At 40.0% G+C, this 22,522-nt stretch overlaps 1 protein-coding gene across 2 annotated transcripts; it reads left to right on the top strand.

Annotated features, from left to right (window-relative positions):
- The first annotated feature begins 4,991 nt into the window (after positions 1 to 4,991).
- On the top strand, positions 4,992 to 22,522 carry DEPDC7 (DEP domain containing 7). Of its 2 annotated transcripts, none has more exons than XM_011965570.1 (9): positions 4,992 to 5,145; positions 14,658 to 15,048; positions 16,640 to 16,767; positions 17,553 to 17,742; positions 20,317 to 20,528; positions 21,274 to 21,416; positions 21,607 to 21,732; positions 21,828 to 21,906; positions 22,202 to 22,522. In XM_011965570.1, exons 1-9 carry the CDS (start codon positions 5,073 to 5,075, stop codon positions 22,393 to 22,395), a joined length of 1,536 nt encoding a protein of 511 aa, XP_011820960.1. In that variant the 5' UTR covers positions 4,992 to 5,072; the 3' UTR covers positions 22,396 to 22,522. The 2 variants fall into 2 exon arrangements, with proteins under 2 accessions (XP_011820960.1, XP_011820961.1); XM_011965571.1 differs by lacking the exon at positions 4,992 to 5,145 and adding an exon at positions 5,226 to 5,702.

Below are 22,522 nucleotides of genomic sequence, written 5' to 3'. Positions count from 1 at the left end.
TGGGAGGCAAAAGTGGGAAGATCACTTGAGTCTGGGAGGCTGAGGCTGCAGTGAACTGTGATCACGCCACTGCACTCCAGCCTGGAAAATAGAATGAGACTCTGTCTCAAAAAAAGAAAAAAAAAGATGTAAATTTGTGTATTTTATCACAATGGAAGAGAAAACAACAAGAGATTCTCAGGGTTTCCACCCCAGAAGTAGTAAATCAGAACACAGTGTGGGGGACAGAAATCTACGTTTTTAATAGCTTCTCTACACACGATCATTAGAAAACTTTCTTTTTGAATGTGTTTTTTAGAGTTTTTCTAAAGTCTTCGTAGACCCAGGGTCTTTGAGCGCCTCTAAAAGGCCATTATAAGGACATCCAAATCTAAATTATATCTTCCAAATTATGAGCAGATGGATTTAAATCTGTTGAAATGCAGTCATTTGAACAAATGTGTACCGAATAATGAAAACTATCTCTGAGAAAAATCTTCTTTCTTAAGGGACAGAAGAGAATATTTTCAGTGTGGTGTATATTTAATATTGAAAGCCTGGACAACAAAGTGAGATCTCTTTTCTGCAAAAAAATTTTAAAAATTTAGCGGGGCATGGTGGCGCACTACTACAGGCGCGACTACAGCTACTCGGGTGGCTGAGGTGGGAGGATCACTTGAGCCAGAGCCGGGGAGGTTGAGGCTGCAGTGAGCCATGTTCACACCACTGCACTGCAACCTGAGTGACAGAGCAAGATCCTGTCTCAATAAAAATAAATAAATATATAAAAATTTAAAAGTCAGCCTCAAGGCTAGTATCAAGGCTTCCTTCGCCCTTCCAAATACATCCACCATATAATGTACTATTGCTCAAAATTTATTTGATAGTGGAAAATCTCACTATGTATCATCCTTTCTAGAAAACAGGCTTTATCCCTTCTGTTTTCAGTGCCCACTTGCTCCATCACTTGGAACCAAAATTGGAAGTGTATATATGAGGGGTATGTTTTCGAAACACAAATAGTCTACTACTATGGCAATTTTTGGTAGGGTGAGCCTTGATTAGGGTATGAGCCTAAATTTTGTTTGTTTGTTTTGAGACGCAGTCTTGCTCTGTCGCCCAGGCTGGAGTGCAGTGGCACAATCTCGACTCACTGCAACCTCTGCCTCCTGGGTTCAAGCAATTCTCCCTGCCTCGGCCTCCCGAACAGCTGGGATTACAGGCGCCCACCACTACGCTCAGCTAATTTTTGTGTTTTTTTTAGTAGAGATGGGGTTTTGCCATGTTGGCCAGGCTGGTCTTGAACTCCTGACCTCAGGTGACCCCACCTCGGCCTCCCAAAGTGCTGGAATTACAGGCATGAGTAATTGCGCCTGGCCTGAGCCTAAAATTTGAGTTAGCAAAAATTTGAGATGGAAATTTAAAGATTACACTTCCAATGTTTTAATAGTGAAAGGATGATATTATATTGCCATCTTAAGAACAAAGTTATAAAACTATGGAAGAGTTTTTACTCATCATTGTTTCACAGTGCCACAGAAACAGGAAGTGGGTTGGTGGTTTTTGTTTTTTTTTTTTTTTCGGTGAATTTTGGATTGCATCAGGACTAGTGAATCATAAACTTTCTGCTCTGCTGCCTACCTCTTGATAGGTTTAGACAAGTTTGATCATAAACAAGCTTAGATCAAGTGAAGTTTTTCCCATATGCTAAGCATATACTGACGTGACATACTTGTTGGCGAAATAATCAATAAAAGTGGTTTTAAAGCATTCTGTAAGTGAAAATAAAAAATACTATGCAAAGATTACAGCTCGGGTGTATGCTGCTGGTAGTTTTATGGCACTGAAAACAAAAAAGGCCAAAGTCTTTGCAGTTGTGCACTGATTAATGAGAAAGGGATGAAAGAAATTTCCTTTCATGTCATAAACTGGGTGATTGTGATACTTGTTAGTTATGAAAGGGTTTTTTTGTTTTGTTTGTTTGTTTGTTTGTTTTGAGACAGGGTCTCATTCTCTCACGCAGGCTGGAGTGCAGTGGCACGATCTTCGCTTACTGCAACCTCCACCTCCCTGGGCTCAAGCGATCCTCCCACCTCAGCCTCCCAAGTAGTTGGAACTACAGGTGCACACCACCATGCCCGGCTAATTTTTTGTATTTTTTTTTTGTAGAGATGGGGTTTCGCCATGTTACCCAGGCTGGTCTCAAACTCCTGGATTCAAGCGATCCACCTGCTTCGGCTTCGCAAAGTGCTGGGATTACAGGCATGAGCCACCGCGTTCAGTTGGGATTTTTAAAAGAACTTTTTCTATTAGAAGTTCCTAAACTTTAAACTTTAAAAGGTAGGAAACTGATATTTTTTAAAGCTCTGTATTTTGATGGGGACAATCAGAGCATCTATTATTTGCCCAACAATGCACAGATGCTAAAAGAAGTCCGAGAGGTTAAAATATGCTCCCTACCCTGGACAATTTTTCAATTTATTATTTATTTTTTTGAGATGGGGTTTCGCTCCTGTTGCCCAGGCTGGAGTGCAATGGCGCGATCTCAGCTCACTGCAACCTCCACTGCCCGGGTTCAAGCGATTCTCCTGCCTCAGCCTCCTGAGTAGCCGGGATTGCAGGCATGCGCCACCCTGCCTGGCTAATTTTGTATTTTTAGTAGAGACGAGGTTTATCCATGTTGGTCAGGCTGGTCTTGAACTCCCGACCTCAGGTGATCTGCCCACCTCTGCCTCCCTAAGTGCTGGGATTACAGGTGTGAGCCACCACGCCTGGCAATTTTCCAATTTTATTAGGCAATTATGTGTGTGCTGTAATAATTAGAGAGTATCAATATAAGCAGGGGCTGAATAGTAATGCATTTGATAAGTGCTACAGGTGCTAAGAGGAAAAAAAAATACATCAGAGTAACCTGGAAAAATCTGTCCAGGGAAGAAAGTAGGAAACGGGGTAGGCATTTCCTATCCCATGGTTTCTAGAAAGTACCTGAGTAGAGAAGAACATCCCAGCATTCCAGAAGAGGTAAACAATTATCACATAAGTTGGTGAAAAACTCTTTGAAATGTTATATAAAGTATCAAAATGGTCACTGAGGTCAGCAGGCTTTTTCAAATATTAGTGTTTCTCAAGATTTGTCTTCTGAGACAGATGAGCTTTTCCCCCCTCCTATGCCATGAAGGTGGACTTGTGTGTTCATTCAGTTATACAGCAGGGGATACAGTTAATTGGTATATTGGGTGCCTGAAACCAGCCCTGAATGCATCCTCTTTCTGTGAGTAGTAGCCAATTGAGAGACTACAAAGAAAATCCTTAAACAGAAGTAAAGCAGGCTTTTACCACCATCAGGGGAACAGGTCACATTAAAAAAAGGTTGCCAACCGGTTGGCAACTTTTTTTTTTCTTTTTTGAGATGGAGTCTCACTCTGTCGCCCAGGCTGAAGTGCAGTGGCACAATCTTGGCTCATGCAACCTCCGCCTCCTGGATTCAAGTGATTCTCCTGCCTCAGCCTCCTGAGTAGCTGGGATTACAGGTGCCTGCCACCATGCCCAGCCAGTTTTTGTATTTTTACTAGGGGTTTCGCCATCTTGGCCAGGCTGGTCTCAAACTCCTGACCTCAAGGATCCCCCTGCCTCGGCTCCCACAAAGTGCTGGGACTACAGGCGTGTGCCCAGCCAGCTTTTTCTAACACTTAGCAGCAGCAACTGGCCCCCACCTCCCACCCACAAACCCAGGTCCCTAGGGGCACAGCTTCTTAGTATGTATTCTCTGAAGCAACCCCATGTAGAAGCTCTTTCCAATAAGCTAAATAACGAACTCCTACTTAAACACCATTCTAATTTACACCTAAATCACACAAGCATCCTCCTTCTAAGAAGACATCATACTCGTTTTGAAAATGATTGCAAAATTCCCAGACTCGAAAAAAAAAACCCCAAAAACGGGCAAGTATCTGGCAATTGGATTATTGTCTCTAAGACTACTCATCCTTTCAGAGGTATCCAGCATTGGATCTCTGGCCTGGCTTCAACTTCCGAGTAACTAAGACGTGTCCCATTAACAGCCCTTCCTCCTTTTCTCTCCCCACCTTCACTCCAAAGGCAGCAAACTGTCCCTACCCGCCCGACCCACAGTTCCTTTGGGGGCAGCACAGATTTCCTGGCAGCCAGTCCCAGGGTCATTCGCTGCTGCTCTCCTGTGACCTCTAGACATTGCTCCCCTGGGCCACATAGGATTTGTTTGTTCTGTACAGGTAGGGATGTATGAAAAACTCGGTTATTATTGTTACTATTATTACTACTACTACTATAACATAATTATAAGCACTTACGTTCCAGACGCAGTAACTAAATACTGAACCTGAATTGGTTCCTATAAACCTCCTTAAAAAACAAACAAACATCTCAGTGAAGCAGGTACTAAACCTACCCCCACATCAAGGTGAGGACACCGAGGCACAGAGCAGTTAGGCAGCTTGCCAGGTCCCCGACTTTTTCTTTTTCTTTTTTTCTTTTTCTTTTTTTTTTTTTTTTGAGACGTAGTCTGGCTCTGTCACCCAGGCTACAGTGCAGTGGTGGATCTCCACTCACTGCAACCTCCGCCTCCTGGGTTCAAGCGATTCTTGTGCCTCGGCCTCCCGAGTAGCTGGGATTACAGGCGCCCGCCACCAAGCCCGGCTAATTTTTACATTTTTAGTAGAGACGGGGTTTCGCCATGTAGGCCAGGCTGCTCTCGAATTCCTGACCTCAGGTGATCTACCTGCCTTGACCTCCCAAAGTGCTGGGAGCCACCGCGCCCGGCCTGGTCCCCGAGTTAATCTACGGCAGGCCGCGGTTCGAACGCCGCTAGTGTGAGCCGCGGGTCGCGTGGTGCCGGCCCAGAGAACCGCTCTCTCCCCGGACACCGCTCGCGTGGCTTCGCGCCCGAGGAAACTTGGATCTCTGGCGCCGCGGGCTACGTTCAGTGGGTGCCAGAGTGACACGTGACCGGCAGCGGGGGCGGGGCCTGCAGTGAGCCCCGCCCCGCCCAGTTAACAGACGGGCGCTCAGTGAGCTGTGAAGCTGTTGGAGGAGTTGGCGTCCGGGGAGCGAGGGCTATGGCCACCGTGCGGGAGAAGGCTGCTGCGCTGAATCTCTCGGCTCTTCACAGCCCCGCGCACAGGCCTCCCGGTAGGTGCCGAGGACCGCCACCCGGGATGGCGTGGGGCGGGATGGGGTGCGCTGGCTGGGTCCCGGCGCGGGGCGGGCGGCGTAGGGCGTTCGGCCGCCTAAGCCTGGCAACGGCCGGTTGGGCGAGCCCCGCACAGCTGCGACCACTTGGCCAACGCCCCCGGCGAGCGGGCGGATCGGGTTCCTCTCTGGCTGGTGGGCTGCAGGCTGCCGACCCAGCCCGCACAACCCAGCTTCTTTCTGTCTACCCAAACTCTCACCTTCACCGCGCGTTGGTCTGTGCGCCCGCTAACGTGCCAGGCACGCGCCGTGGAGCTCCGGGATATGCTCCGCGGTGCTACCGGTGACAAGTGTGATATCTGGAATTTGTGTAGTTCTTTGCCCCCTGTTGTAACCACAAACCTTGACTGCACAGTATGGCCAGGGGCCGAGCGCCTCGCTTGCCCACTTTGTTCTCCAGACTGCTAGGAGTCAAGAGTCAGCTTGTCTCCTCAGACTCTTCCTGGGAGGGATGAGAGGTTTATGTGAGTTCTACTGGCAGGAATTTGGCATAAAAGGTATTTATTAACACTCTATGTATAAGCCGTATTTTAGTGAATAGAAGTTTTTGGCTAAAAAAATAGTTACATGAAATTAGGAGAGAAGTTGGCAAATTCTGCCACTGGCTTAATCGTGTCTTTTGGGGGCAGTTGATTTAGGATCCTGGTTTCTTTAAATGTTCAAACACATGAACAGAATCGGATATCACTTCTAAAATGCTGGTTATAGCAGATCTACAACTCAGTTAATAGGGGTGAGTCAGATAACTGTTAAGATATTCAGATAACACTTGGCTTTTTTTTTTCCTTTTGGTTAAGTTACAACTTACCCCCTTTCTGGAGCTCCAGTCTGGGATGTTGTAGGAATTGGTTCCCTTTCTGACAAAAGCCTTTCATTTGTAAAAACAATCACAGTGAAACTGTGATTCCTTCCTGTGGGTCAAATGGGTGCTTCTCAGTGGTCCCACTCTTGTGGTTGACTTACTAATGCTCCTTTTAATCTTCAAAATGCTAACGACAGATTATGATAGAGGACCATTTTTCACTTGTCCTTTTCTAAGAAACTTCATAATATTGACCTTAGTCCGCTCTCATGTAAAGGATCCAGATAAGCACATAGTGGCCACATTGAGAATGTCTCCTTGATTTACGTTGTGAAGAGAAGACAAATGCTAAGACATTTGGGAGTTTAAAACCAAATGATAATTGAGAACAGTCTTGAGAAATCTTTTGGGCCCACTTACTCAGTGAAGGAAATTCCCAGATGTCACCTGCTTAAAATAAAAACGTGGTACCCTGTTTTCTCTAATAGCTGAAATACCAATTCTGGAGCTTTGGGCATTTGTGAACAGGTTCTTAGATGATGTAAGGAAGTATGTATTCAGAAATTAAGTAGATAACTATCAAAGGGAAGAGCTGAAGTGCTGGTTATCAGGAGTCAAAGGAAAGAAACCGCTGCCCTCGGCACACCAGCTGCAGTGGACAGAGAGGGGCCCGCTGCTGTTCTCACTCATTTTGCTTGCTACCGCTGGAATCCCGACCTGGTAACATTTGTTAGCCTTTCTTTCACCCTTTAGTTGCCTTGTCATAGTCCCAGTGAGCAAGGTAATGGGAGCACACGGTTCTTGGTTCTTTGCCATTCTCTTTCTGTGTGCTCTGGCAGGCAGCTTCGTACTTTTGTTTCTCCACCGATTAGTAACTCTCCCTTACCTTAAAGGGACTGTAATGACCAGAGACCTGATTTATGTACAAGAAATGAGATCTATATGCCAATCTTAAGCAAGTACGTCAAAAACACTTGTCTTTTAATATGACCAACAAGAAAGTAGTCTGTTATCCTGTTATCCCTTTATACTGTAACCTAATTCTTTGAGTTTGCCTGGTATCACTTTTCCAGGGAGCTCAAAGTACTTCCCATATGCTGTCTCATTAATCTGTGTGAATTAAAGCAGGGACCAATGTCTGCTTTTGCTGATAATTCTCGTAGATATTTTAAATTGTTTGTGTTGGTAGACACTTCTTTTACCTACCTGCACCCTTTTTTTCAGAGGCAATCACAGTCTTCAGCATGACACCTCTAATGCCAACTAGCAGGAAAATAAACTTTGGACTACCAGAACCAATATCCAGTAAAAGTGTTGTAATGTTGGGATCATAGTATAGAAAATTGTTCCACTCAGTCACAACTGTCCAGTTTTAACACCATAAACACAATTCTCTTTACATTTATTAATATTTTCATGAGATTTTGGTTACTATCCACAAACGTCCTTTTTCTTTGTTGTCTTGACAGTTCTTTGAGTAATATTTTAAAACCTCCTTTGAAAAAATCTGTCTTAAAATTCTCTTAAATCCTAAATGGTTTAGGATTTATAGATGTGTTATTTTCTGATGAAAAGTTAAATCCTCTGGTATGTGTCACATTTTGTCTTCTCATCTCCTGGTGGCCTTTATGTGATTGAATACTATTCAGAGCTTGACATCATCCAGGTAGTAGGAGTAAATAAAAGGTAAACTCCTAAGGTTGGGAACTGTGTCCTCTGAGTTCAGAGGAAGGAAGAGGAAGAAAGATACCTTCCTTTTCTTTCTACTTTTAAAATAAACTTAAAATTTTAGAATAGATTCACTAAACAGTATGGTCCATTTGTCATAATTAATGTCATAATTAATGAACCAATATTGATACATATAATTATTAACTGAAGAGTCCACACTTAGATTCCCTTGGTGTTTGCCTGATGTTCTCTTCCAGGATCCCATCCAAGATATTGTATTACATTGAGTTGTCATGTACTGAGTCTTCTAGACTGTGACAGTTTCCTCCTCTTGTTTTTAGTGATATAATTTCTGGGCATTTTGTGAGACACATTAAAATATTGTCTCATGATCCTCGCAATGAGTAGAGAAGTGGAGTTAGCTCTGTTTTGCAACAGAAAAGTTAGGCAGTTTGCTCAAGATTGTGTTATTAGTAAATGAGGGACCCAACAATGGAACTCAGGTCCCTGCGACTGCAGAGTCCACACTGGTCTAATTCTTTGTAGTCACAGCACCTAGCACTGTGTCTGCTGTGTTAGCACAAGTTTCCATGTCTGAACAGTATTCAGTCAACCCAAGGTTTCTTAACCTTGGCGCTAGTGACGCTTTCTTTGTTGTGGGGGCTGTCTGTGCATTGTAGGATGTTTAGTAGCATCCCTGTGCCCACTAGATGCCAGCAATACCCACACTCATTGTGATAATCAAAAATGTCTCCAGACATGGCCTGTGGGGGGTATAATCACCCATTGAGAACCACTGGGTTAACCTTTCTTTAAAATTTTTTTTTTATGAATGGGGTGTAGTGGCTCACATCTGTAATGCCAGCACTTTGGGAGGTTGAGGCAGGTGGATTATTCAAGGCCAGGAGTTTGAGACCAGCCTGGCCAATGCGATGAAACCCTATTTCTGCTAAAAAAAAAAAAAATCCAAAATTATCTGGGTGTAGTGGTGCACACCTGTAATCCCAGCTACTTGGGAGGTTGAGGCAGGAGAATCACTTGAACCCGGGAGGCAGAGGTTGTGGTGAGCCAAGATCACACCACTGCACTCTAGCCTGGATGACAAAGTAATCCTCTGTCTCAAAAAAAAAAAAAAAAGAAAAGAAAAATGAAAAAAAATAAGTTTTTTAGTAGTTAGCAATAATTAGCAACTGACAGATTGATAACCAATTGTATTATATTGAGGCAATCTGTAAGGCAATTAAATAATTTAAATCTCTGTGAACTATTAGGAAATCTGAAAGAAATCGGGCACTAGCTCACCATCTCTTAAAAGTTTTATGGAGAAACATCAGCTGTCTGGATTCAGTTCCTTTTTTTTTTAAGTCCAGTCTAAAGACCGAGAATGAAAACAAAATTGTTATATGTTCATGAAGAGGTAGTGTGTTTTAGTAATTTTGTGTGTATGTTTACCTTACATTGGGATCCAATTTTATAATGTGTATATTGATCTACTTCTAAAGATTTAATATAATCTCACTATTAGAAGTGATTATACAATTGTTTTCCCTTTAAATAGGTTTTCACAGTAGGCTGGGTTTGCTGACAAGGTGGATTATGGTTGATGCTGATTATCCCTAATTTTTGGGTAAATGTAATTTGTTGACATTTTTAAGAAATTATTGTAACTTGATTATTTAGTGTGAATTCTTAGAAGCGAGGATGATTATTACTGAAGTTTAACTTTTACTGTTGGCAAATTTTTTATGGTAGAGTTCAAATACATGTGAAGGGCAGCTTTTGAAAAATAGCTATTGTTTTCAAGCAAATAAGGATGAGTCTGCTTGAAAAATGAAGGTTAACTAGCCTAGTTTTATATAGTGCTTAAGACTATGTGTTGTAGGCTAGATAATTAAATTATTTCTGAACCTCATTAGGCAACCTTCCAAAAGGTTTTGTATCTGGTACAGTCAAATTTGTCCAAATGCTTCCTTTCTTGCCTATGGATCTGCCATATTTGGCGTTCAGTGTCCTTATCTAAATGGAGGAAACATAGTTTCAGTCTTTACATTCCTATAATCAGTTTATTTAAAGACAGGATCTCACTTTGTCACCCAGGCTGGAGTACAATGGTGCAATCATAGCCCACTGTAATCTTGAACTCCTGGCCTCAAGCAATCTTCCCACGGTGGCCTTCCAAAGTCCTGGGATCAGAGGTATGAGCCACTGTGCCTGGCCTGGCAGCTTAGACCTGAAACTAACCTAAAATATTGTGTTCAACTATTTTATCAGTAGATGAAGAAACCTACTTACAGAGATTTTCTCTTATCCAGAGTTTTTACAGCTGATCTCTAAACTCTTTGATTCCATTTGTCCCATGATGCTTTTAGAAAATGTTTGACCAGGCTGGGCGTGGTGGCTCACACCTGTAATCCCAGCACTTTGGGAAGCTGAGATGGGTGGATCACGAGGTCAGGAGTTCGAGACCATCCTGGCCAACATGGTGAAACCGTGTCACTACTAAAAATACAAAAAAAAAAAAAAATTAGCTGGACGTGGTGGTGGGTGCCTGTAATCCTACCTACTCAGGAGGCTGAGGCAGGAAAATCACTTGAACCAGGGAGTTGGAGGTTGCAGTGAGCCGAGATCGTGCCACTGCACTCCAGCCTGGTGACAGAGTGAGACACCATCTCAAAAGAAAAAGAAAAAAAAGAAAATGCTTGACAAAATGTAAGGAAGCATCAAGATGTAGTGAGTGATGGATTTCAAAAGGTTGTTTAGCTCATATGAAAGTGAGGTTTGAGGACAAGCTGAACCCTTAATTCTGATTGCAAGACTTAAAAAACATTCATTGTCTATTTCTGGTCTCTTAAATCCTGTTTAGAAATCACAGTAAGTCATCTTACTGGGCCATGATCTGCTATACCAATCTTCATTTCAGCTTTTAGATGATGATAAATAAGTTTCAAACCAGTATGTGGGGGATATGTGTTCAACTGGTGAAGTCAGCATTTAAAAAAGCAGGTTATCCTGGTATGAGTTTTGGCACATTTACTTGTCAAGTCCAGGGTACGTTGTGTATGAAAGCATCTGTATGAACATGAGCTAGTTTGGGTCTGTAGGTGGTGGTGCTTGAAGGGAAATTCCCCAGGATGCAATGGTTGGGAATTGATGGTCAGTGAGAACAGAGGGGACCTGTGAGGGCTGTATTGTATCATGCCTGGAGGACTCTGGAAGCCTGTGGTTCACAGGTGCCTACTATCCTGCTCTAATCAGTTCTTTAATCTTTTATACAGTGTTATTCAACCTGCAAAACCTCCTGATTTCCCACAAGTTAATATGGGGAAATTTATTCTTTACCTCTAATTATTCTGTGAAGATTAGCCGTTTCTACTCATTGAGGCCAACTACACCACCCTCTTCAGCTGTCTTATTGATCTGTAATTAATAAGTGACTCAGCCTTATCATTTACGATTTGTATACTAACCTACTTGTAGCTCAAGTGTTATGACTTATGTGTTTCATCTTTTTATTATAACTAGTCCAAAAGTCTGTCTCATTGGTTCTTAAAAGGCAGTCTGATCGAAGTATGAATCTTGCATGTCTTCCTTTTCCTGTCTTACCCTGTGTACTATGGTATTATTTATTACAGAATTTATGATATCCTGCCTTATTTTAAGAGTAGTGACTACTGTTTTTAAATAGCTTGATTAAGGGTTCTTAGTTTGTTTTATCTCTTGGCTCTCTTAAAGCTGTTTCACTTAATCCAAGTTTCCAGCGAAAGGTTAATGCTTAAACGACTTATCTGGTGGCTGACTTTTCATATATTTATATTTAAGTACTAGGAAAAACTAGTATGTATTTATTAGCTGCGTAACTGAGGGCAGGTTTAACTCACGGAGCCTCAGTTTCCTCAAAATAGGATTATTAATAATCATTTCGCAGAGAAGCTTATCAGAATTAAATGCGAGAAGACAGAGCCTGTCATAGTGTAAATACTCAAATGTTAGCTATTAATAATAAAGATTTGGAAAGTTAAGCAGAAATTGTTTATTTAAATCTTATTTATAATCTCTGGTATTTTAGGAAGTTAAGAATATTAGTCGCTCACAATGTTTAGGCATTGTGGCTGAAAACAGTACAACTACTCCTGAGTTCTGCATACCAGGAATGACCTGGACTTACTTTGAGATTCCATCAGATGCCTCATTCTTGTCCTGTTCAACAGAGACTAAATACTGTACCAAGAGTAAGTCTAATTACAGCTTGATTTATTTAGTCAGTTCTCCATAATTCAGTTCCTGAAACAGCTCACATTATATTTGGAAGACTGGCAACAATTCCTTCCATCTTTGTTTAGTACTGGCTCGTGAAATATCTTCAAACTTAAAATACAATTTTGACAATTAAAAACAATTTTGCTCACTTTGTGAGGCCGAGGCGGGAGGTTCACGAGGTCAGGAGATCGAGACTATCCTGGCTAATACGGTGAAATCCCGTCTCTACTGAAAAACAATACAAAAAATTAGCCAGGCATGGTGGTGGGCACCTGTAGTCCCAGCTACTCGGGAGGCTGAGGCAGGAGAATGGCGTGAACCCAGGAGGCGGAGCTTGCAGTGAGCCAAGATCACGCCACTGCACTCCAGCCTGGGTGACGAGCAAGTAGGTAGTAAATTACCCATCTACTTTTAGTATTAGAAATATACAAACAAACAATAAAGGGCTGTGTGTTTGTGTATATGCTATTAATTTTCACTATAAAGATGTTTAAATTGCTAGTAGCTACAGAATTATGCTACAAGTGAAATCAGTGTAGTGGTTCAGTGTACTCCTTGTATTTGTTGCAACATAAGAGATGAATTTCAAATGACCCACTTACAATTTATGGCTCTAGTGCACTAAGAGGAGTTGTTTGTTTGTTTGTTTATTAGAGGGAGTCTTCCTTTGTTGTCCAGGTTGAAGTGCAGTGGCACTGTCTCAGCTCACTGCAACCTCTGTCTCCCACCTTCAAGCAATTCTCTGTCTCAGCCTCCTGAGTAGCTGGAATTACAGGTGCCTGACACCATGCCTGGCCAATTTTTGTATTTTTAGTAGAGAGGACGTTTCACTATCTTCAGCAGGCTGTAAAGGAGTTTTAATAATGTCCTTCAGGAGCTTATCTTATGCTTTCATCATCTTACACATTCTATTTTGCCTAAAAAAGTAGGAAGATAATTTCAAGTAGCAATTTCTTTAATTATAATTTCCTTTTTTCCTTACCATTGTACTCATGCATATGGTTTTCCTTTTTAGAGTATCTTAAAGGAAGTAATAACTTCAACCTCTCCGCCAAAATATCGTAAAAATAAAGGAAGTAACAAACTAAACATAAATGGGGCTTAAATTAGGATTGCTGAGTTTTCAGAGGATCACTAAAAAGTGTAACACGTTAAAGGGGAGGGAGAGAAGAACTCTTTATGAAAGGAAAAAAGGGAGAGAGCCAGCCAGCCACCAAGTGGGTGATTCGCTGTAATCCATTCCATCGGTTTTCAAAAGCCCAAGACCTGATTTCTTTCCTATTGATTTCCAAATATCTGCCAATTACAATGAGGAAAAATATAGGATATTTTTGAAAGTTTGTTTTTCTCCTTTTGTGTTTGGCAAAAATCTTGCTTTACTTCTGTGCATACTGTCTTTGCAATAGGTCATAAGCTCCTATAGGGTAGGAACCAAATTGTTACTTTACCCTGCATACAAAGTGTTTAACTCATAAGCCTGCATCATAGGAGGCTTTAAAAATATTAGTTTATTCCTGCAGTGATTTTGTGTGTGTGTGTGTGTGTGTGTGTACACAGTCATGCATAGTGTAGTGACAGGGATATGTACTGAGAAATGTATTGTCTGGTGATTTCATTGTTGTGCAAACATCATAGAGTGTAGTTCCACAAACCTTGATGGTATAGCCTGCTACACACCTAGGCTATGTGGGATAGCCTGTTGCTTCTAGGCCACAAACATGCAGAGCTGTACTGAATGCTGTAAGCAATTGTAACACAGTGATAAGTACTGTGCATCTAAACATAGAAAAGGTACAGCAAGAGCTAGAAACAGGGATTTTTAAGCTCCATTGTAATTATGTAGGACCACTGTTATATGTGGTACATTGTTGACAGAAATGTTGTTTTGTGGTGCGTGACTGTGTGTGTGTGTGTGTATGACTCATAAGTGCTTCAAAGTCATATAAAACATGAGCCAAGTCCCAGTACTACCTCTTTCAATATAATATCTGGAAGTGCTATGTAACCTCTGTGACTCTGTTTTCCATCTCTCAAATGGAAACGATACCTACCTCACAGGTTGCTATTGAAGATTAGATAATTTACATAAGGCATGTAATAGAATTCTTGTACATAACTGGTAACTGCCACAAGGTCCTACTTGATGTGTCCTCCTAACTCCCAGTCTCAAACGCCAGCCCCTCTCCCTCCTTGATCTAACTTCCTGTTCTTCTCTCCCTCCCCACACCACTCTGGCTGTGCTGACCTCCCTCCTATCCTACCAGAGCACACTCCCACCTCAGGGTATGTGCTCTTTCCCCAGATGTCTGCACAGCTTGCTTCTTGGTTTTACTTGAGTTTCCGCTCAGGTATAACCTTATCACACAGGTCTTTCCTGACATCCCATTTAAAGTAGCATTCCTTATCTTATCTAGCTTTATTGTTCTCCTCAGCACTGATCTAACACGTATGGATTGTCTTCCTACAAAGTCTTAAGTTTCTGGGAACAGGGATCTTATTTTGCTTACTGTTGTATCTTAGCATATAGAACAGTATTTGGCATATAATAAGTACCATATTTTTTAATGAATTGCTATTAAAGCAGTATTTCAATAAGCTACCCTCATAGTTGCTCCTTATCAATAACTTTGGAAATTACTACATTTTTGTCTAAGGATTGCTTAGACCTTATTACAAATGAACAAGGTACCAAATCCCAGTTTCTCTATGATTTTTCTCCTAGGTTTCAGTGTAGCTCAGAAGCCATTTGGAGCCACATATGTATGGAGCAGCATCATAAACACTCTTCAAACACAAGTGGAAGTGAAAAAACGAAGGCACCGTTTAAAACGGCACAATGACTGCTTTGTTGGTTCAGAAGCTGTGGATGTCATTTTTTCTCACCTAATTCAGAATAAGTATTTTGGTGATGTAGATATTCCTCGGGCCAAAGTGGTGAGAGTGTGTCAAGCACTTATGGACTACAAAGTATTTGAAGCAATTCCAACCAAAGTCTTTGGAAAAGACAAAAAACCTACATTTGAAGATAGTAGTTGCAGCCTTTATAGATTCACCACAATACCTAACCAAGACAGTCAGTTAGGCAAAGAGAACAAACTATGTTCACCTTCCAGGTTGGTCTATAATGTTAGATTATCACGGGGATATTGACAGGATTTTGTCTACCTTTTTATGAGATGCCAACTGGCTTTATATTAGCTTTTTAGCAGTAAATGTGGCTAAAATATGGGTCTGTGGGTAAATTTGATAAAGTGCGATGAAATTTTGTTAACTTTATTGGGTATCTCCTAGTCATATTTTATATTTAGCAGAAGCAGTCAACAACACTTTGATTTTCCTGCTTCAGGTTATAGTTACAGTGTAAAAAATGTTTTCATACCACTTGGTATGAGAACATAGCGAAGGCAGGCAGAGAGAAACCCAGACTGAGGTGGGAGAGAAGAAGGAATCATTTAAAGGGAAACTGGGAAGACAGAATTGTGGAATCCAGTGATTGAAATGGATGTGGGTGATAATGCATAATGAACTTATAGCTATTTGTCATGAAGTAAGCCAACTTTACCTTTTCCCCTTTGTTACCCTCAGCTAAACTGTGCAGTGGTGACACAGAGGTATAGTTGAAGCTCTTATAATTCAGATCTGACGAGGCAGGGTCTTACTCTCTCACCCAGACTGGAGTGCAGTGGTGTGATCTCAGCTCACTGCATAGTCTGCCTCCTGGGCTCAAGCAACCCTCCCACCCTGGCCTCCCAGTAGCTGGGACTACGGGCATACACCACCGTGCCTGGCTAATTCTTTTTCTTTTCTTTTTCTGTGGAGACAGAATCCCATTATGGTTCGAGACCAGGCTAGTCTGAAACTCCTGGGCTCAAGTGATCTTCCCATCTTGGCCTCCTAAAGTGTTGGAATAATTAGAAGCGTAAGCCACTGCGCCTGGCCCATTTTTACATGTTTTAACCCAATCTAAAACATGATAAAATGTACCTCTTTGTGTAGAAAGGAAGTATGAGGATAAAGTAAGGCACAGTCAACACTTTCAGATGCAGGTCCACACACTTTATCTGAAATCTTTGGGTCTGGATGCATTTAGGAATTTGGAACTTTGGAGCATTTAGAAAAGTTATGTTGTACATATATATGGTTCAACATCCCTAGAGGCATCTGGGACAACATCTGGTAATCAAGCATTATGATATTTCTGTGGTAAACAAAAGAATATACTACCGGGATAAATTAAAGCTATTATAGTCTCGGGACAGGTTTTGTCACTATATGAGCTCTAAATAGACCTTTGATTTTCAAAGCTTTTTGGGTTTTAGAATTGCAGGTAAAGGGCTGTGGATCTGTATTTAGAAATTCTTTGGTGGAGAGTGCTTACACTCTCCACCAAAGAATGCCCCACAGAGAGATAACTGATAAAACCAGTACGCATAATGAAGTTCAGTTATGTTTGATTGCATTTTTAAACTGGCGACTAAGATTTTAGTCATCGAATCACTTAAATCTAAGAAAATGTTCAAAGGAGAACAGAATATGCTTGAGAAAGAAGGTGGGTGTTTTTATAATTTATTCTACTCTTAGAATTTGGATTTGTTGTGGTTTTGCTCTGAAATGCATAACTCTGTAGAAAACTCTTAGCTCTCAAATACGAAAATATTTCTGTGGGCTTAGTAAATGTTCATTTCTGAAATAAATTCATTTTAGGTATGCAGATGCATTATTTAAGTCATCTGATATCAAATCAGCCAGTTTAGAGGACCTGTGGGAAAATCTGAGTTTAAAGCCTGCCAACTCCCCTCATGTAAATATCTCTGCAACCTTGTCTCCACAAGGTAAGCTAAAGATGAAGCAAAGTAAGAAGTAGAAGACTAACTTCAAAGTTATTTAAAATTTTTAAATGTTAACCTTTATTAGATTTTACATTTTCAAAGTACAGAGAAAGAGTGCACTATGTATTAAAGCTGTTTATGTTAAATTTTAACAGAAGTCTATTATCTTTAACAAATAGATCAGTGTTAGAACTCTTGAACACTGACTTTTGTCCGATCAGCTGGCAAAGGTTCAGATCTGAGATGTTTTGCATGCAGATTTGTATTGAAAATATGCTTTCAGATATTTCTTTTCCTAAGATTTTATTAGGTCAAATAAAAGTTGAAAATTACATTAAAACGTTAACAAGAATTCTTCAGTTCTTCCTTGTCTGTGGCAATGGAATATAGTTTAATGACTTTAATTTCCACCTTTCCCCCATTCCAGTTGTGGAAACCCTGAGTGGAATAATCTGCAGCCAATAGTTTCAAACAAGTTTTTAGCTTGAATGAATCATTCTTTCTTCCAAAGTCCTTATTAACATGTTACATGACTTGATCTCTTATCTCTGACAGATTGCTTTTTACAGTACAAAGAATGAAAAGAATTCCTGTTGTCCAAAGCCTATTCTCCTACACTCTAAACAAATCTTGGATTGTTTTACTTTGTTATAAGAAAGCACTTCATAAGGTTGACTTTTTCTTTCTTTTTGGCCACAAATTTACTAGCTTAGACCTGCTTAGAAAAATATTATGGTGAGCATATAGTAACTATTGTTACTTTTCACCTTGTCATTTTTCCTGTGTAGTTATTAATGAAGTGTGGCAAGAAGAAACAATTGGGCGTCTACTACAACTTGTAGATCTTCCACTTCTTGACTCCTTATTGAAACAGCAAGAGGCTGTACCTAAAGTTCCTCAATCTAAGAGGCAGTCCGACATGGTCAACAGCAGTAACTATCTGGATCGAGGGATTCTCAAGGCTTATAGTGACTCTCAGTATGTGGAAATACATATAATAATTTGAGTGTGTTTGTAGGTAGATTGAGATAATGGTTTTAAGATAATCTGTTCTATTCTTTTTTCTATAGGATCAGATATGCATTGTTAATATTACCAGTATTTGAGAATGTGAAGAACAAAATGACAGTCAAAATTAGAAAAAGATGTTTCATTTCTCATATTCATTTTTGTTTCACATGTAACTTGTACATTAAGTGAAAAAAATGATTATGCTTTAGCTTCTTATCTTTGTTAAAATGTAGAGCTGTCTGAACTCTTTAAGATTCCTCAAAAGGACCTGGTAGAAACAGATTTGACAGATTCTTGAGATCCTTTGATCACGTATCTAGAAAGTCTGTTACATATGTATTTAGTTAACTAGTTGTATTAAAGAAATACAATAAGGCGGGGTGCGGTGGCCCACGCCTGTAATCCCAGCACTTTGGGAGGCCGAGGTGGTTGGATCACTTGAGGTCAGGAGTTCGAGACCAGCCTGGCCAACATGATAAAACCCTGACTCTACTAAAAATACAAAAATTAGCCAGGGATGGTGGCACATAATCCCAGCTACTTGGGAGGCTGAGGCAGGAAAATCACTTGAACTTGGGAGGTGGAGGTTGCAGTGAGCCGAGATCATGCTGCTGCATTCCAGCCTGGGTGACAGAGTGAGACTCTGTCTCAGAAAAAACAAAACAATGAAAGTAACTCTCTCATTCCAGTTACTACTCTCTTGAATATAAATCCTAAGGTTTGAAGGCTTAACTTTAGATGCTGAGGGAATTAAGACTTTTTTTCCTTAAGGAAGAGTTCTGCATTACTCATAACTTTGAGGCTCTTCTATAAAAATTATTGAAGGTTAAAATAAGTTATTGGATTTTTCTAGCTTAATTTTTTATTATTTTGCCTTAGCAGATAGTGTTCCAGTCTAGTTAAGGGGATGAAAATGTTTGAAAGGAATACAATTACATTTTTAGTACTTCACTAATTCTACGTTCCAAAGAACTATTAATACTATAAACAGTTGAATGCCAAAAGGCAGCTTAAAGCCTTATATGAAAAAGTTAATCCCAACATATGTGTTACTGAATTCTGCAGATAAAACACATTTCTATAACCTAAAGGAACATGTGAAACATTTTGTAATTACTGAATTCTTTTTTTTTTTTTTTTTTTTGAGATAGAGTCTCCCTCTGTCACCCAGGCTGGAGTGCAGTGGCATGATCTCAGCTCACTGCAACCTCCGCCTCCTGGGTTCAAGCGATTCTTCTGCCTCAGCCTCCCAAATAGCTGGAACTACAGGTGCGCGCCACCACGCCTGGCTGATTTTTGTATTTTTAGTAGAGATGGGGTTTCACCATATTGGCCAGGCTGGTCTTGAACTCCTGACCTTGTGATCTGCCCACGTTGGCCTCCCAAAGTGCTGGGATTATAGGCGTGAGCCACTGCGTCCGGCCTTGTAATTATTAATTTTTATATGCAAAATCAGAATTTGTGTTAGAAGTGACCTTAAAGATCATCTTATCATATAAAGTTGAAGCTGATGTCGAGAGAGGTGAAATGACCTGCCTGAGATACCTCACCTGGCTGAATTAGTTGTCCTGAGTCCATGGCAGTATGGCAGTAGAGGACATGATTGATTGCTTTTTAACAATAGATAGATAGATAGATAGATAGATAGATAGATAGATAGATAGATATAAAAAATGGAATATTAAAAGTTTGCTACTTTATTTCTTGAAATTAACATTTTTCTGAAGTTACTCAGCAGGATTTTACTGTAGATGATAATTGATATTTAATTATTTTGTTGGTTTGTTTTTTGAGATGAGGTCTCGCTCTGTTGCCCAGGCTGGAGTGCAGTGGCACAATCTCGGCTCACTGCAGCCTCTGCATTCTGGGTTCAAACAATTCTCCCACCTCAGCCTTCCGAGTGTCTTGGATGACAGGGGCACACCACCATGCCCAGCTAATTTCTGCATTTTTAGTAGAGACGGGATTTCACCATGTTGGCCCAGCTCGTCTAGAACTCCTGACCTCATGTGATCCACCTGGCTCGGCCTCCCAAAGTGCTGGGATTACAGGTGTGAGCCACTGCGCCAGGCCTGATGTGTAATTATTTTGAAACGTTTGAAACTTTTCTGTCCTAGCTAAAGGGAGAGCTAATAGATCATACAGAGCTCTGAAGTAAGCAACACTGTGTTGGAGAAATATTGGCCCAGAACGCAGATCTGGGATCTAGTCCTGCCTGAGGCCTGAGCAAGTAACTTGGAGTTTCTGGGTCTCCATTGTAAATGTAAAGAGCAAGAGCAGAGTTTGAATTTGTATGCTCTTTTCACCTCTGTATTGTGGTGGAGAGTTTGTTTTCGTGAAAAAGGAAAAAATAAAGGGAAAACATTAAACTGAACTTGTAAATGTGATACATGATCTAGCTACATATTAAAAAGAGCTATACATATCTTTTAAGCTCATGTAGAAATTTATCCTGATGGCATGAAATAGCTAGTGAATTAGGTACCATGTGTATATTTGTTATTCTTTGCCTTTTAAATAATCTTTCCCTCTCCCGTATAGGGAAGATGAGTGGCTCTCTGCAGCAATTGACTGTTTGGAATACCTTCCAGACCAGATGGTGGTGGAAATAAGCAGAAGCTTTCCTGAGCAACCAGACCGAACAGACTTAGTGAAAGAACTTCTGTTTGATGCCATTGGCAGATATTACAGTAGTAGGGAACCTCTGTTAAATCACTTATCTGACGTTCATAATGGAATTGCAGAACTCTTAGGTAAGTAAGATCTAATTGGATACTAGCATTTATCTTTTGGAGGAAACAAGAAAAAGTTAGTTCTCAAACTGAACCAAAATAGTACTACTACAAGCTGGGAGTGGATCTGGATTAATTCATGGAAAGTATGTTTGTTCAAAAACTTCTAGAGGTCATTTGGAAAGAGGCTTTAACAAGCTCTAAAGTTATGCAGAAACTTCTGGTTACCCAGGAGCATAATGCTGCTCTCATTCACCGGAAGCTTAAGCATAAAGCAGCAATTCTCTTCTTTTAGAAGAGTTACCAGCACCACCATTACTGCCCGTTCAGTCTCTTCAAAATGGCAGACTCTCTGCTTTGTCTCTCTACCAATGAGCTGCATAATTTGTTGGAAACAAATTGGAGGTTTCAGAAAATTCCCCCTATTTTTCTCAAGTAAAATTGGATATGTGAGTTTTGTACACATGGTATACTCCCAAATGTACTGAATTAATGAAAAACAGAATAGGATTTTATCCACAAAGCTGAGAGTTAGATTTAATGCCCGAAGATATTATATGACAGGGACTTAGGGTGTTAGTTGCCAATTTGAGAACAAGCTGCCTTTATGGTATCCACCATTCATTGTTAATTCCTAGTCTTGCTTTTGCTTTTGGAAATAATTTTGAATAAGTGCACTTTTTAACTCAAACTATAACTTGAGTTTTGTTCCCTTTAATATAGTCATATTTGGTCAATTAAAAGCAGTTTTTTCTTTTGGCTAAAGTGAATGGGAAGACGGAAATAGCTTTAGAAGCTACCCAGCTCCTTCTAAAGCTTTTAGATTTCCAAAATAGAGAAGAATTTAGAAGACTGCTGTATTTCATGGCTGTTGCAGCAAATCCTTCTGAGTTTAAATTACAGAAAGAAGTAAGTCTTTTGTTTAACTGTTAGTTGTATTTAATATCCTTAATAACTTATAGATTAAGTATTAGATTATTCCATCTTCAGCATCAAGTATGCTGAAATGGATAATAGCTATTAATATTTAATATTCTCTTTTATATTAAACTTGTGTCTTCAATATATACTATTGGATATATTTGTTTTATTTTTATAGAGTGACAACCGAATGGTTGTGAAAAGGATATTCTCGAAAGCTATTGTTGACAATAAAAATTTATCCAAAGGCAAAACAGATCTTCTGGTACTCTTTTTAATGGATCATCAGAAAGATGTTTTTAAGGTAAAATTGTGAAAGTAGTTAAATTGAGCTTATGTAATAGATCACTAGATTAAAATGCATTTGGATAATGTCCCATGTCCCTTCTTTTTCTTAAGATTCCTGGAACTCTACATAAAATTGTAAGTGTTAAGCTTATGGCCATACAGAACGGAAGAGATCCAAATAGAGATGCAGGTAATCTGAGAAATATTGTTTTCATGATCTTCCAAAGACAAATTTCAGGTGTTTTTTGAAAATGTTTTGCTATAAGTAGTTGGACTTTAATTTCAACCAAATTTAAAACATTCTCCTCAGAGTAATTCAGACTAAGCAACTTGACAAGAGTTAGAAAGTCAGGGGTGCTTACCATCTTCAGTGCATATTACAAAATGGGGAAGAAAAACATAAAGACAAGAATATTGCTTGATTTTTTTTGGTTAAATATGAGGAATTGAGTCATTAACTGAACTTTTTACTTTTAAACTTTAAGGATATATTTATTGCCAGAGAATTGATCAACGTGACTATTCCAACAATACGCAGAAGACAACCAAAGATGAGCTGTTGAATTTACTAAAAACTATTGATGAGGATTCAAAACTTTCTGCCAAAGAGAAGAAAAAATTGCTAGGTCAATTCTATAAGTGTCACCCAGACATCTTTATTGAGCATTTTGGAGACTGAGTTTTTAATGTCTGTATATAAGTTGTGTATTTCAAGAATAAATTATGTATCCTAAATATCCAATCACATTTGTAAGCTTGGAAGCTCTAAATATGAAACTGTACTTAATAAAAATTTTTTTGTATAA

The sequence above is a fragment of the Mandrillus leucophaeus genome, unplaced genomic scaffold, assembly GCF_000951045.1.
Source record: "Mandrillus leucophaeus isolate KB7577 unplaced genomic scaffold, Mleu.le_1.0 Scaffold73, whole genome shotgun sequence".
NCBI classification, from domain to species: Eukaryota; Metazoa; Chordata; class Mammalia; order Primates; family Cercopithecidae; genus Mandrillus; species Mandrillus leucophaeus.
The sequence above is the reverse complement of the archived record's forward strand: the minus strand, read 5'-3'. Positions and strand labels throughout refer to the sequence as shown.

What these genes read in the sequence shown, in the direction of transcription:
- DEPDC7 (XM_011965570.1), top strand. Translation starts at nt 5,073, where the DNA reads ATGGCCACCGTGCGGGAGAAGGCTGCTGCGCTGAATCTCTCGGCTCTT. An exon ending in CCCCGCGCACAGGCCTCCCG is followed by an intron (nt 5,146 to 14,657) that starts GTAGGTGCCGAG and finishes TTTTTCTCCTAG; the next exon opens with GTTTCAGTGTAGCTCAGAAG. An exon ending in AAGGCTTATAGTGACTCTCA is followed by an intron (nt 17,743 to 20,316) that starts GTATGTGGAAAT and finishes TCTCCCGTATAG; the next exon opens with GGAAGATGAGTGGCTCTCTG.